Genomic DNA, 14,521 nt, shown 5'->3' on the forward strand with positions numbered 1-14,521 from the left:
CAAGGGGGTCCCTCCTGCACCTCCACTCAGGGTTATGTGACAGAGGTTATGTGCTCTTTATTAATGCACATGATGGGAAGGTTTCCTCAGATCCTGCCACTGCAGGGGTGTGGGACTAAATGACCTTCCAACCCAAATTATTCTATGATTCTATATACTTATTAAAGCCAAGTGGACTCCATTCTCTTTTTTTATCTGATGAGACCCTTGAAGTGGGAAAGCTTCCAAGGTTATCTCTTGAGGACACAGGAAAAAAACCCCATATCCTGGTGAAGGATACACAGGGGCAGTACTTGTGCAGTTTCTGAAAGCCTATGTAAAATCAGGCACGTGGTTTTGTCTGGGCTGGAAACTCCAGGGACGGAGTACCCAGTAGGGACTGTGGAATTGCCTTCTGCAATACTTGGTGTCTTAGCTAGTACTGTCCTCTTGTCTCTACCAAGGAGCAGCCAAAATGACGTTTAAGAATTTCTTGTCTCATTTTGCTTGCGTCTTGTTGCTGTGAGGGAAGAGGAGAAGACCCCAGAACAGTGGCAGAGTGCAGGCATGATTTTTAATTTGACTCAGAGGTCTCTTGTGAGGCTATGGACAGTAGTGTAAAAAAACTATAATGAGGTTTGTAATCAAACAACCCTCCCCTGTGCCAGCAGTCCCACCTGGCTGGAGGTCAGGCAGGGCCTTCTGATGGCTGACCCTGAGCAGTGACCACTCCTAGCAAAGGAAACCCTCTGATGGAAAAACGTGGCAAACAGGATGGTTGGCCGTGCTGTTTGTGTTGTGAGAGGAAGAGTTTAGGAAGCGGTCAAGGGACCTGCCCAGTTAAACAATTACCAAGAGTGGGACTAAACTCAGAGAACAAAGCCTTTTACTCCTGAAGTGCCAGAAGAGCTGTGCAGGAACCAGCTGAGTTTGCCCACGAACCTGCCAGAGAACAAAAGTAAAGGGAAATGATTAACTCTGATTCAACAGGAAGGTGCAGTGATTCTCCACCACAGGCCAGTGGTACTTTAGTTTTGGCTAACTCTGCATTTTCTCTATAAAGGTGCTGTTGCTCGAGTATCTCCCAGTGAACATGAACACACTCGAGCTCACGGATCACACTCATAGAATGAACGTGGTGTGGTTACACTCTTGTGTACTCATGCACCAGAGAAATGGGGGGAAAATACTGCTGCTAAATACCTGATCGTGTGGCAAAAGGCAGTTTTCAGTGCTTGATAGCTCTGTGATATGACTGAGTTTGAAATGACACACTCTGCTACATGGAATTGTTTTGGTTTGGGGAAAAAATTCTTTCTGAAATTTTGGATCTGGATGGGGACTGAGAGAGTGTTAGGATACTCAGGTGCAGGTTTTTGCTTCAAAACCATTTTGCAAAAGACACAGTCAGAATTTGGAGGACTTTTCAGAAGTCTTTGCCCCTTTCCCGTTTCTGCAGTCACTAGGGCTGTGCACACTAAGTTTCCAGGTATGTCTTGCATGGTCAGACCTGCTGGCATAGCCTTGCTAATAACCTTTCTAGATCTCCCCTTCTGGACTCCCAGGAGTCTGTTGGTTTTTGGCTTTTAACCCATTTCACCTGCAAAGCTTCCACAATCAATCCCTTTGTGCTTTGACTCACACAAGAAATGCATGAAGCAAAGGGACTCTGTACTCATTTTTCCTGCTTTTTTTTGAACACACAGTAGGTTTGGATCATTTTCCTGGCTATTCTTCTAATATACATCTGTTCCCTCCTTTACTTTCTGTTTTGTCCCTCCCTCCCCACTTCAGGCAGCTCTATTCTTCGCTAGCCAGTTGTTTTGTGCAAACACACTCCTCAGTTAACCAAGCCATTTCTATTCCCTTTAAACTTTGTATCCCCTGGGGTGTGAAGAACAAACCCAACCACTTTTTTTCCCCTTTGAAGGCATTTTCCCTGTCTCCAAATATTGTGCCCTTCAGACAAAGTAAGAAGAACTTGTTTTCCTAGTTGAGATGTCATCTGGGAGAATCCCATAATTAAGTTTAACCATATTTGTTTGTACCAGCCAGGTAGGGGATGTGCTGTGACTCTGTTTACCATGGCTGGTTTCTGTACACTGAGCATTCAAGGATACAGTGATTTCACATGATGAACTGAAATTCATATTTCAATTCATAACACCATAAACAACTGTTCCAAACTGGTGCTGAGTAACAGAGCTGAGCTGAATTAAAGGGGTAGTGTAAACTCATGTGGAGAAGAGAAACATCCTGATGTACAGAGATGCTGTCACCACAATAAAGGGAGCTTAGGGAAATTATTCTTACCACTCTTAGAAGGAGAAATGACCTAATCATTTTGGTGCCTTCCTAGGGACTAATATTAATGGAGCTCTCCAGACTGGTGCAAAGCTGCTCAATGATTACATTGCTCAGAACGACATTGACGCCAGGAGCGTCTCTCTGATCATCTTCCTCACTGATGGGAGGCCAACTGTTGGGGAAACACAGTCATCCAAAATCCTCAGCAACACCAAGGATGCCGTCCGTGATAAATTCTGCCTCTTCACCATCGGCATTGGCAATGACGTGGACCACAAGCTGCTGGAGAGGATGGCACTGGAGAACTGCGGCATGACGAGGCATTTCCAGGAGGATGAGGATGCAGCCAGCCACCTCAAAGGGTTTGTTGTGCTCTCTCTGAGCTTATATCTGCATTGGGTCCTCTGGCAAGGGTTTTGGGATGGAAAATCCCCTTAGGAGACATAGCAAGAAATGAGAGTTTCCCTCAGGTTCAAGTCTGTTAGGGAGAGGCTGATTATGCTCAGATACTGAGGATTCCTACTGAGAAATTGTCTCCTTCCTAGCACATCCCCTCAGTTGTACTGAAGCTTCCCAGCCCCTGAGAACAAGGCATTTGTTTCCTTAATTCAGACTGTTGTTTTGGGTATGTAAACCTGGAGAGATGAGAGGTATGAGGGCCAATTCTCCACAGGTAGATGGTTAGAGGAAAGGTTGCATTGCTCGCTTCAAATTGATAACATAAACAGCATGAAGTAGACCAGGAATGAAGAACCCAACTTGGGGTAGAAAATTATTTCTTCATTATTTGAAAATTATAACCTTTTGCCCAAACTCCAAAGTATTCAGCTTTGAACAACACATAAAGGTCATTCCTGGGATGATCATAAAGTCACATAATTCCCTCATTCTTTATGACCCAACTCCTTGTAAGTTTCCTGTAATCCTCATTATCCAGTAGGACCAGAGATCATGCTCCACTTCTGTGATCAGGGAGCTGTAGTCCAAGGGGAGACCCCTGTGAGGAACAGCAAAATGATCCCTGAACCACAGCTCTGACTAAAATGTCAGGCAGTGTACCAGCATTTCCAAACAAAAATGTTTGACTTTCACTCCCAAACTGTTAGTGTTTTGAACCTCAGAAACCAAACCCAGACACTGAGTAGAGATCTCTGTCCTATCTCGTGCCTAATTTATCTGGAGCAATGAGACCATGCAGCTTCCACTAGAGCTTTGCTTTCTCTGGTGGTTATGTGTGGACAAGGGTTTGTTTTAAATCAAATTTTGTAGATCCATCTGCCACTCCACCCCTGTGATTTCCTCCTCAGAACACGTATTTTGGATACCAAGTGGCATTCCCTGGCAAAGAAAGGAGTTTCTGATTGATTGGGCTGTGGTAACCCAGTATAGAAGGTACTTGTTCAAACACTTCTATCTGATAAACAGCTCACTGTTTATTAAGCTCAGTGATGGCAAATCCACTTGGCATCAGGTGCCAAATTTATACAGAAAAGCACAGTCACTGCTGGAGGCCAATTCAAACCTCTGTTGGAGGGAAAACCTCCATGGGTGCCAATGTAATTTCTGATTTTTGTGGCCAGTGAATTGTATTTTTATACAGATACTTCCTTGAATTTTACTGTGAGACAGTTTGTCTCTCCACCATTTGTTACAACCCGGAAGATACCTCTCAGAGAGTTCTCAGGTTTAATTTGCTTGTGTTTTTAAATCTGGTGAGGTCTCTGCATGAAAGGCACTGAGTTCTCAGACAGACTTTAAAACAAAGTCAAGCAATTCAGGCTCTGGATTCCCTCGGAGAGAGAATAAAGCACAAAGTGTGACTTTAGCTTCCAGACAATCTGTTTAACCAGATGTGTAAAATAAATGCAGCTTGAACTAAAAAAAGGGCCAATTCTTTGTTTATTTACCAAATTAAACTCAAATGACTTGCCAAGAGATGAGCAGTCTGGTGCTTAAATGGGAAATATGACATTAGTGGGGTCTTCCAGAGATACAGAAGCTTTGGTTTGGATTCTCTCCAGCTTTGGGGGACTTAAAATTTTGGTTTTACAGTTTCTGGCTCTGGCATATCAAATATAATATCACTAAAAAATTGTGGGTAACAGCATTTCTTCAAAGTACAGTTTTTAATAACTGGGGTGCTTTCTGTGAGCCTCAGAGGCCAAGAATTTACTTTGAATGGGCAAGTCTTCTTAAGCAAACTGAAGTGGTCACAAATACCTCTTTGCAGAGATCTGGAATCATAGCGGAAGGGAGGTGACTGCCAGGCCATGCTGAGATCCTTCTGAGCATACTTAGGAGACTCTGTTTAGATGCCTAAGGAACACTGAAAACTAAAATGAGGCAGAGAATAATTTTGGTCGAAAGGAACCTCTGGATATCCTGTAATCCAACCTCCTGCTCAGAGGAGAGTTAACCTCAAATTTAGGTGAGGTTTCTCAGGGCTTTGTCCACTCAGACAAAGATTTTCGAAAATCTCTACGGGTGGAGACTCCCCTGTTTCTCTGGGCCCAGTTACAGTGGATATGGTAGTTAAATTTGATGTCTGGTAGCTCTAACTGCCCCTGAGTGTCTTAGGAGCCATAGTAGATAACCTGACTGCATCCTCAGCCATGTACAGGAGGGTGTTTATACACTTGGATGAACGGTACTGACAGTGAGAAATGTGTCTTGGTTTAAGGTTCTATGACGAAATAGGAACACCCCTACTCTCTGACATCCGTGTTGATTACCCTGAAGATGATGTGGAGCAGGTCACCCAGAACTTCTTCCCCAACTACTTCAATGGCTCTGAGATTATAATCGCCGGCAAACTCATCAACCGCACCTCGGACAAGCTGCACGTGGAGGTGACTGCCAGCAACTCCAAGAAGTACATCCTCCTCAAAACAGACGTGGCCATTGACCTGCTGAGCAGGAATGACATCAGAGGTGTCCCCGGCCTGGAAGATGGCAAGGGTGATAAAAATTACATTGAGAGGGCGTGGAGTTATCTCACCATCAAGGAATTGCTTAACTCCCGGTTGAAGAGTGATGACAGTCAGGAAAAAGACCATTTGATGGAGAAAGCCAAGTCCATGGCCCTGGCTTACAATTTTGTTACTCCCTTCACCGTGCTGAAGATGAGAGAGGCTGGGCTCCATTCAGAACCACCTCAGGAGGAGTTTATCAGGCCTTCTACTGATGGAATCGGGGAGAAGCTGCAGAGCTTGCAGGGACACAGAGCACCACCAGGTACGAGAGAAAAACACCCTTCTGCTGGTAAGAAGTCTTTTTGCATAGGTGATGTCTCATGGCTGACTTTGGCACAGGGATGATCCTCACCAATGAACTGAGGGGTAAAGCTGAGATTTTCATATCAATTTTGCTAATTGATATCAAGTAAACCTTTTAGGCATCTGACTCACCCCCTTGAAGCACTTGCTGCTCTAGAAACTATTGAAGAAAAATTGGTGTCCTAAATGAAGCTTAAATGCCCCATAATGTCCCTGATTTAATATTTTAAAAACACTTTTATACTATGACTCTTTCTGCTGCTGAAAAAATAATCATAACAACCTTCCTTCCCCCACTTCTAGGTATACGCAGAGAGCAAGATAAACAAGTACAAGATAAACAAAGAATTAAAATTTCCAAAACTTCAGGTCAGTGCTTGTTTCCATGCCTTTAATAGTGCAAAATAATAGTGGTTGACTTATGGAAACCTCAGATGCATTTCACTGTAGTATAACCATCCCAAGGAACAGCCAAAATACTGTTTGCTAGACCAACAGGGCAGGGAGGAAAATGAAAACAAAAAACAAAATACAGAGAGGATCAGTAATGAGAAGGAGACCGAGCAAACATAGCAAGGCAGATGATCTGCAACAATTGATCCTCATGTCTGAGACTTCTGTAGATTAGGGGAGAACAGGAAACACATTCCCTTTGTACTAGATCTAGTCAAAAACATTTTATAAAGTAATGTTGCTGAGACATAAAAAATGTTGCTGAAGGGGAAAAAAAAATATTCTATAGTAAATTACTATTTTCCTCTTGGTTCTGCACCTCTACTTTACATTCTTTTCATACATTAAACATTGAAGAAGAAGTCCAGATCAAGAATTTTTACTTGAATTTCACTTGAAAAGGTCAAATTTAGTATAAAAAATAAGCTTTTTGTCTTGCTTTATTAATGACACCCATATGGTAGTTGATGAGGGGTGAAGGATTGTTGAAAAATTAAGACTGTGGGATCAATATCTGCTGTTGACTGCTCTAATCTGATATTGAGGGCTGGAAGGGTTCAGTGTGAGGTGCACCCATCAGTCTTTGGCTAGAAAATTTTCATGCTGTGGGGGATGTAGCCTGCCAAGAAAATATAGAGAAGAGGAGTTTAAAACACCTGCATGATAACTCCCATAAATCACTGAAATTATATTCCAGGAAGAAAGTATCCTTATTTTCATCCAGATTGTTTTGGGGTTTTTCATTTAAAAACTAACCTCTTCTGTGAGAAACAAAACAAAACAATCTTTGGGAACAACAAAGCGAAACTTGGCATTTCCTGGCAAACTCCATCTGACCCTCTAAAAACAACAAACCAGGAGGTCTTGGAAAAAAACAGGGACAAACACACTTGAAAAAGCAGTCTTGTTACGATCTTGGATGTTGCAGTTTTGTGTAAGCCTCTCACATTTTTTCCATGTCTTTCTCAGCGGATGGAGACCCTCACTTTGTCATTGACTTTCCCTCCAGCAAGTTCTCTGTCTGCTTCAATATTGACGGAGAACCAGGGGACATTCTCCGGCTGGTCTCTGATCACAAGGAATCTGGTGAGCAGCCAAGTCCAGCAGTTGCCTGTGGGGGGAAAACTGAAGTGCAAGGCCAGCTCTCCAGCAGTAAGACTAAGCACCAAGGTGCTCCACGGGCAAGAAAGGGACAGGAAATCAGGAAAAGTCTCTTTGGTGCAGCTTCATCAGTCCTCTAGTTACAAAGTCACAACATGCAAATAAAAGACTTGGATTCACCAAAATTGCTCTGTTATTGAAAGTTTGCTCTTTACGGTACTGCTTGGTGTAGGACAGAGCAAAGTACCTAAACAGGCTCACCGAGCACTGAGGCTGCTTCAGTAAAGAAATGACCAAACTGGTTACTGAGTCATGACAGCCTTGAGAAAACACACATGATTCAGGATCTGCTTTGCCCAAGCCAGTCTGATCCTCAGGGGCCCAAAATGTGGTCTGATCCGATCTGGAATTCTAAGCAGGGCAGCTAATAATCAGATTATGTCCTGAGCAGGGCAACAGTGGGAGAAAGGGGTGTCAAAACCAGAGACAATTCACAGACTTGTTTTACAAAACACCACAACAAAGTTATAAGAATTCTATTCTGTGTGGCAGTGGTCTAACCTCCATATTTCTGTGTCCATGCCTGCCTTAGTGAGCAAGATCCAGTTCTTGGCAATGTTTCCCTTCATCTTCTTTTGCAGATTGTTTATGCTACTGCTTGAATGATTCTGTGGCTCAAATGCAGAATGAGCTTGAGGAAAACAGACCCTGTAGCACTTGCAAGTTGAATCTTTGAAGACAGAAATGAGAGATCCCACCAGGAATGAGGGGATATGGAGAGATATCTCAGTGTTGATGGGTTGGGTTTGGCTTGGGTTAGCAACAAGCCTCCTCCTTTATTGTTACTGTCCAGTAGCTGTTCAGAGGCCTGTGGGAAGTGAGACACTATCTGATGGACAGCAAATCAAAAAAATCATGGTTGGGAATCTTCCTGTGGACATCAAGGCTTTATTTGACTTGGTGGCATCTGCACCTTGGGTCGCTCAAGAGTGGTTCTTCTGGTAGCACTAGGATTAATGGGCCTGGGGGCACCTGTCTCCAGGGAAGGCCAGTATTTCTGAGCTTGGGTAAATTTATGTGCTCTGCATGTGGTAATAATTTTATAACAGACTGGTTATGCTCTTCTGAATACTGGTAAGTGAAATAACTGAGCGTGAGGTGGTGAATCTGCATGTTCTTGGTCTCAGGGCTTTTGTTTTGAGACATCAGACCTATTTTGGTTCCAGCTCTCATTTATTGATTATTTTCCTGCAAGGTGTCACCGTGAATGGGCAACTGATTGGAGCTCCTGCACCACCCAATGGCCACAAGAAGCATCGGACTTACTTCAGCACCATCACCATCCTCAGCAACAAGCCAGAGAGGTCCTACCTGGAGATCACACCCAAAAGGATCATCCTGGACGATGGGGAAAGGCTTGTCCTGTCCTGTGCTCGAAGTGCCGTTGTGAGAAGCAGGAGCCTCGAGCTGTCCATCTCTGCCAACTCCAACGTCACCGTGACGATACGAGACACCATCAGCTTCGTCATCCTCATCCACCGCTACAAGAAGCCGGCCCCGTATCAGAGGAACCACCTGGGGTTCTACATCTCCAACAGCAAAGGCCTCTCTTCTGACTCCCACGGGCTACTGGGTAGGTAACAGGTTCTCAGGTTCAGAGCTGTAAACCAGACAAAAATGGTCCTTCCAAAGAGAGACAGAGGGTAAGGAACAAGGTGAACAAGGTGGGGATTAAGTTCCCAGGTGAGACTTTTACATCCACTCTCAAACAGCTTCTCTATTTTGGTATCCTCAGCTCTTCTCCCATCTTTTCCTGCATGATCTATCTCCCACTATCCCAGCTATATGGTTGTGCCTGTTTTTTACTTTTCTGCTCTTTTTATGATTGTTTGATACAGCTACTCTTAGAACACACATGCTTGATGCTCCCAATACAGAGACAGAAACCAAATATTCCAGAAGAACTTCTTGTGGCCCCTTTCTTTCAAACGTAAGGGAAACAAGAGCCATCCCCACATTTTAAAGGAACTAGGCTTTAGGTAGGCTCAGAGAATGACCAGATGGTTGGATTCTTTCAGCCAACAAGATGTATTGATGTTTATGGTCATGTATAGGCACAGAACTCCACGACTGATGCCACAGTTTCTGTGCCTCTCAGATCCCCCCAGGTTAAGTTGGAGATGATCCCTCAGGAGTGAGGTTTTGGATTCGGGCCACTTTCATGCACAAACCTCTAAATCCATACTCTTGTTTGGCCTAAAAGAACTTGCCCCCAAGCAGGCAAGGGAAGAGAAGTTGGAGTTTCAGGTCTAGATATTCCTGTTTGCTGATGGGCACTGCGTGGGTTATTAACCTCTAGTAACCACATCCCACAGAAGGGAACTTACTACTAGCAGCTAAAAAAGCTCTTTAGCTCAGGCAATATATCTTGACCAGTGAAAAAAAAAAAAGACAGGGTTTTATTCTAACCTCTATGTTTGTGGGATTTAGAAAAGAATTACAGGAACTAGATTCATCCTGCTGTTGTGGAGAAGCCCTTTAGAACCCCATTTGCTGAGAATCCTCAAACACAGCCTACTGAAAAAACAAATCACCAAACCACAACAGGCACAAATCAGGTAGTCATGGATTCTTATTTTATCTTGCCTTGCAGGTCAGTTCTTGAACCACGAAGTTAAACTTCTTCAGGAATCTCTAAACACAAGTCATCAGCAGGTTGGTCAGAATCACACTGAAGCGTTAAAGCCAAATCTTACAAATACCCTGAAGGTGAAGGGACGGCTCATTCCTGTGGTGTGGAAGCAGAGGAGGATCTACAATGGCCAGCAGGAGGTTGAATGCTGGTTTGCCAAAAACAATGCGGACAAACTGATTGATGGGAGCTATAAGGACTATTTGGCTTCTCACCCTTTCGACACAGGGACCAGCTTTGGGACAATTAACAGCCTTTAAGACCAGTCCTAACAATGCATTGCAGCAGGATGTGTGACAGCAGGTCCCCTCTGATGCCTCTACTAGGCCACTTAATGAATATTTCTTTACTTTTTGGTGCCAAAGAAACTAAGGACTTTGCCCTTGGAAATCAGCTGTCTCTCTTTCATGCTAGATGAACACTGTTCATCAAATTCCTGAAGAACAAGGAGGTTGGGGGGGAGGATTGAGGACATGGTTACAGGCATGACTGGTGATCTCCCAGTGGGAAGGGAGGGAGAAATGGGCCAGCACTCATATTGGACAGAGCAGAGAGCTGCTGACCTTTGAGTAAACCCATGCAGGGATCTGTGCAATTCACCCAAGAGGCTGGTGAGTCACCCCATGAGAGGCAGAGGTCATACAGCACAGTGCCTATTGAGGTGATATGCTTTGCACAGAAGTGACTTGGAGCAGCTGCTCCAACCTTGGTCCATGGGGAAAGAAGAGAGAAGAGGTGGGTGGATATCCATCTGCAGTGACTCCCTAGCATCAAACAGGTAACAAAACCAAGGTCTTAAATCAACAGGCCACAGGAGGGTATTGCTTTCCTGGTTATTGGGATGAGGTCTGGATTTATCACTGAACATAAGTTTCCCTGAACCACTACAGACTCTTAAGACAGTGGTGAAAACCTTCATGTGGCTTATTGCTGTCTCAGGACACAGCCTGAGTGCTTAAAAAGCACCTCCAGTCTTCAGCAGCAACAGGAGTGGTGCAGGCTCCCATTCCATGGAGCAGCTAATTCAACGTAATTCAGTTTAAGTATCATTGCAGGATTAGTGATTTCTTGAGTCTTGACTCCCTCAGAGAGAAACAAAGTTCCACCACGAGCTTCCAACAGACCTGCCACGTCCTTGAGCATCTCATCACTTCTGTTTAGCAAAGATTTAAATTCTCCAAGGGATGATGAACCAGAACCCACCACAGCTTATGAGCCTACAAAGCAGCCTCTTCAATTTAGACTAGATGTTTCTATCCGCTTTTCTAATCAGGGAGGAAGTCTTTATTTATTCCAAATTGTAAAAAAAAAAATTCATCCCTGGCTCCTTTCTCCTCCCTTACGCTGCAGGAATTTGCACGCAGCGGGAATTTGGCAGCAGGAGGTTACAGAAGGGTCTGCCAGCCACCCCCACTGCAGGTGGTGCTACTCTGCAAAGAAACTTCCAGACCCAAACTGCAAGGCTGTGGTCTATTTTAAAGTGAGGCATCACTGAGCAATGCTAGAGATCAGTCACAGGGGCGTTCTAGTAGAGAACTCATCCAAAGAGGACTTGACAACCACAAAGACATTTACATGGCAAGGCCAAACTGAGCTTATGTATGGTCTGCCTTTCCAGAACTGAAAGGAAGGAGGGAGTGTGTTAGAAGCATCTCCAGAAATTAAATTATATCCATGTGTTAGGAGAAAACAGAGTTGACAGAGACCTGCAGAAATAGATTCAATCTTGACTGATTTTTTGCATATTTAACAATTAAATCATAGTGTTGCTGTAGGAGATCCAGCTGCTGGGGGTGGGGTGGTGATTTTCCAGTTGCTTGAGCAACTAGTTAGTGCTACTAGACCGTGGCAGCAGAGCAGGTGGCAAGTATGGTTTCTTATTCACACCATGTCCTGCCTGGAAGAGGGAAACAGCCAAAAGCAACCAGCAAGATTTAATTGCACTCTGGAAGATCCTTATAGTACAAAACTCATGCCAAGGCTCGTACTTTGGAACAAAACATAAAGGAAAAAAAACTACTGCTTTGGGCCCTGCTATCTTGAGAAATAGCTCTCCTGTAAGGGAGAACCAAAGGCAAGACCTTCAGCACAGTCCTGAGTGTGGAATAATGAAAGATGTTTAATGCTCTGCAGTGCGCTCACGGGCCAGAAATGAGATGAGAAAGAACATCTGTGAAGTTGACTTCTCCACCCAAGAAGACAGCAGGAAGATCACCTATCCATATCCAAACAACCTCCCATTTCATTGGCAGGGGGGAACAGGATAGTGGTAATGAATTTCTTTACAGTCCAGGGTTCAGCAGGTGTCTTCATACTGTCCTTACTGAAAAGAGATTTCTTTGAAATCTTTCCTCTCCTCCCACATTTTGCTGTTCAATCATATTGCTAAGGGGAGCAGTTGGCTTGGGCTCTCCTTTCCTGTATATAGATATGTATATAATATATACACACACACACACACTTATTGCTAATGATTCAGGTGCATCTTTACTCCTCTTCCTCCTCCTCCTGCCAAGGAAACATATTTCTTTCAGGGCCTGAAGATAACAATGATCAAGTCCAACTTCTCAGCAATCTGAAGCACCTGGAGCAATATACTCAAGTTCTAATTAAGGCTCCAGTTATCCATTTCACAATAAATATTTTACAGTGAATGCTGCAGTGATGCTTTCATTTGGCAAAGATAAAAGAACTCTGAAGCTGAGGTTATGTATGTTTTATGCTGCTGGACAAGCTCGTGTTTCCAGATGGCTGAAAGAATCACTCACAATAGGTTGGGAGTCAAAGTAATTCCAATGGAAAATTAGAGGTCAATGATGTTTTTCAGCCTCCATATACTTGGCAGAAAGCAACAAGTATGTTGGGTGAAGTAAAATAAGAATTTAACCACATAGACTGATCCAGCCTTTAAATACAGTAGCCTAGGACATGGGAAAACAGTTTGTGCTCCCGCTGCACATACAGACATGCATTTGTTCTCATCTCCAACAGTGTCACAGAGCACTTGGTTTTGCAGTGACACAGCCACAGATTGCACATTGCTCAGACAGCTCAGGAATGAGGCTGAGCAACGACTTTGCAGTGCAATGGAAACAACTCCACACCATCATTTCAGAGAAGGGAACAGGACTCCTGAACATAGGGTAGCTGAAACAGCAGTGACTACACAATGCTTGAGAGGGACAACCTTTCTCATCTTCCTTGCCCTGCTATTGCCTACTGTGAACTTTCTCAGGCAGCCTGAACTAAGGGCTAAAATGAAGATCGTGTCGCTCACCTCTGTTTTAGGACAAGGACTTGGCTGTGGCCAAATCTGCACTCCCCCTGTGCTGCAGCATTGCACTGTGCAGCCCTATAGCAAGAACAAATCCCCAAATACCAGTACACCTCAAAACAGAGTAACTTTCAAATAGGGAAGCTGTTTTAATCTATTTCCAGTCAAGACCTGACACAGCACAGGACTTACTCCAGCCCTTAGCAGTGCAGAACTCCCCAGACAAGCAGAAGTTGCACTGTGAAACCAATTTCACTAAGCAATATAAATGATCTATTCAGAGGGCTGTGTGCCATGTGTTCCAAAAACCTTTTGATGTGTCAGCAAAAGTAGGATTTTGACCCTTCATTAAGAAAGAAAAACAAAAAGAACTTAATTTCCAGAAAAACAGTATAAAGCTGCACAGCTGCAAGTGTAGCCAAGCGTGTCCAGTTCACTGAAGGGCATGCAAGCCTTTGATTTGCATCTAAGGCTTCTAAATTACTTTGAAGTTAAGGAAAAAAAACCAACAAACCAAACCCCAAAAAATCCCCACCAAATATCTTCACACGCTTGAGTTCAGCCTTTAAAAGTCTAAATCCATCTAAGTTAGAAAACCCAAATCCTTTCATTTCTACTCCTTAATAAGGAGTGTTTTCTTGGACAAATGCAAAGGAAGAAGAGAAAATAAAAGATCAATCCCACCCATCCTTTATGGGGACGGCCTTGCAATAAGCAAAGCTGTCTATGGCTCAGCTAGGGATACCAGTTCAGTTCAGTGGATCCTGGGTCAGGCCCTGCTCCGAGGAATATCCACCCTTCAGACTCTGAGTGGGTCTCACCCCAGCTGTGTATCTGCACCCAGCCTGGGGGTGGCTTATGCAGCTGCTCTGTGCTCACTCCCTCCCCAGGACAGCTGCAAAGTGTTTTGCATTTTTGTGTTTTTACAGACAAATACAGTACGTTAACAGGAGAGGAAGGGCAAAGCCCTGCACTTCACACTTGAAACAAAAAGTGCCAGACCTGGGATGACCCAGGGTCTTCTCCTGCAGCAGTCCTATCCAAGGCCATTCCCTTACCCCCCGAAAACCAGGGCTGGTTAATGGGGCTTCAGCTAACAGTGCACATCCACTTTGAGTAGGGTCCTGCAGAGACTTCACATGTTTATTTTACACCAGGTAAAAAGGAGTCAACTTTCAGTAAACACTCACTTGTAAGGTGGCAACTGGGATTCATCTCTGGGACTGTTGATGCACCAGGTCTTTCCACTGAAGCAGCTCACACAACTCATCTACAGGAACCAAGCACTGTGGCTCAGCTCTTCATCTGCAGCTTTACTAGGACAGCCCTGCTACAGAAAGACAATTCTCCCTGGTCAGGAAAGATTTCAACAGCCCCAACTTCCTCCTCTTCACAGCATTAGGGTTTTGCAGAGAATATTGAGCACACGAAGTAATTTCA

The 14,521-nt window shown here is 44.1% G+C and overlaps 1 protein-coding gene across 1 annotated transcript in view; it reads left to right on the plus strand.

The window, feature by feature from the left end:
- ITIH5 (inter-alpha-trypsin inhibitor heavy chain family member 5) overlaps positions 1-10,197 on the plus strand; it is a 43,166-nt gene extending 32,969 nt beyond the window's left edge. Inside the window, exons 9-14 of the mRNA XM_027639927.1 lie at positions 2,339-2,648; positions 4,967-5,520; positions 5,865-5,930; positions 6,984-7,100; positions 8,371-8,748; positions 9,769-10,197. Coding sequence (XP_027495728.1) covers positions 2,339-2,648; positions 4,967-5,520; positions 5,865-5,930; positions 6,984-7,100; positions 8,371-8,748; positions 9,769-10,067 — 1,724 coding nt within the window. The 3' untranslated portion in view covers positions 10,068-10,197. The remainder of the gene's footprint in view (positions 1-2,338; positions 2,649-4,966; positions 5,521-5,864; positions 5,931-6,983; positions 7,101-8,370; positions 8,749-9,768) is intronic.
- The last annotated feature ends 4,324 nt before the right edge of the window (positions 10,198-14,521 follow it).

The sequence above is a fragment of the Corapipo altera genome, unplaced genomic scaffold (assembly GCF_003945725.1).
Source record: "Corapipo altera isolate COAL_440 unplaced genomic scaffold, ASM394572v1 1b, whole genome shotgun sequence".
Lineage (NCBI taxonomy): Eukaryota > Metazoa > Chordata > Aves > Passeriformes > Pipridae > Corapipo > Corapipo altera.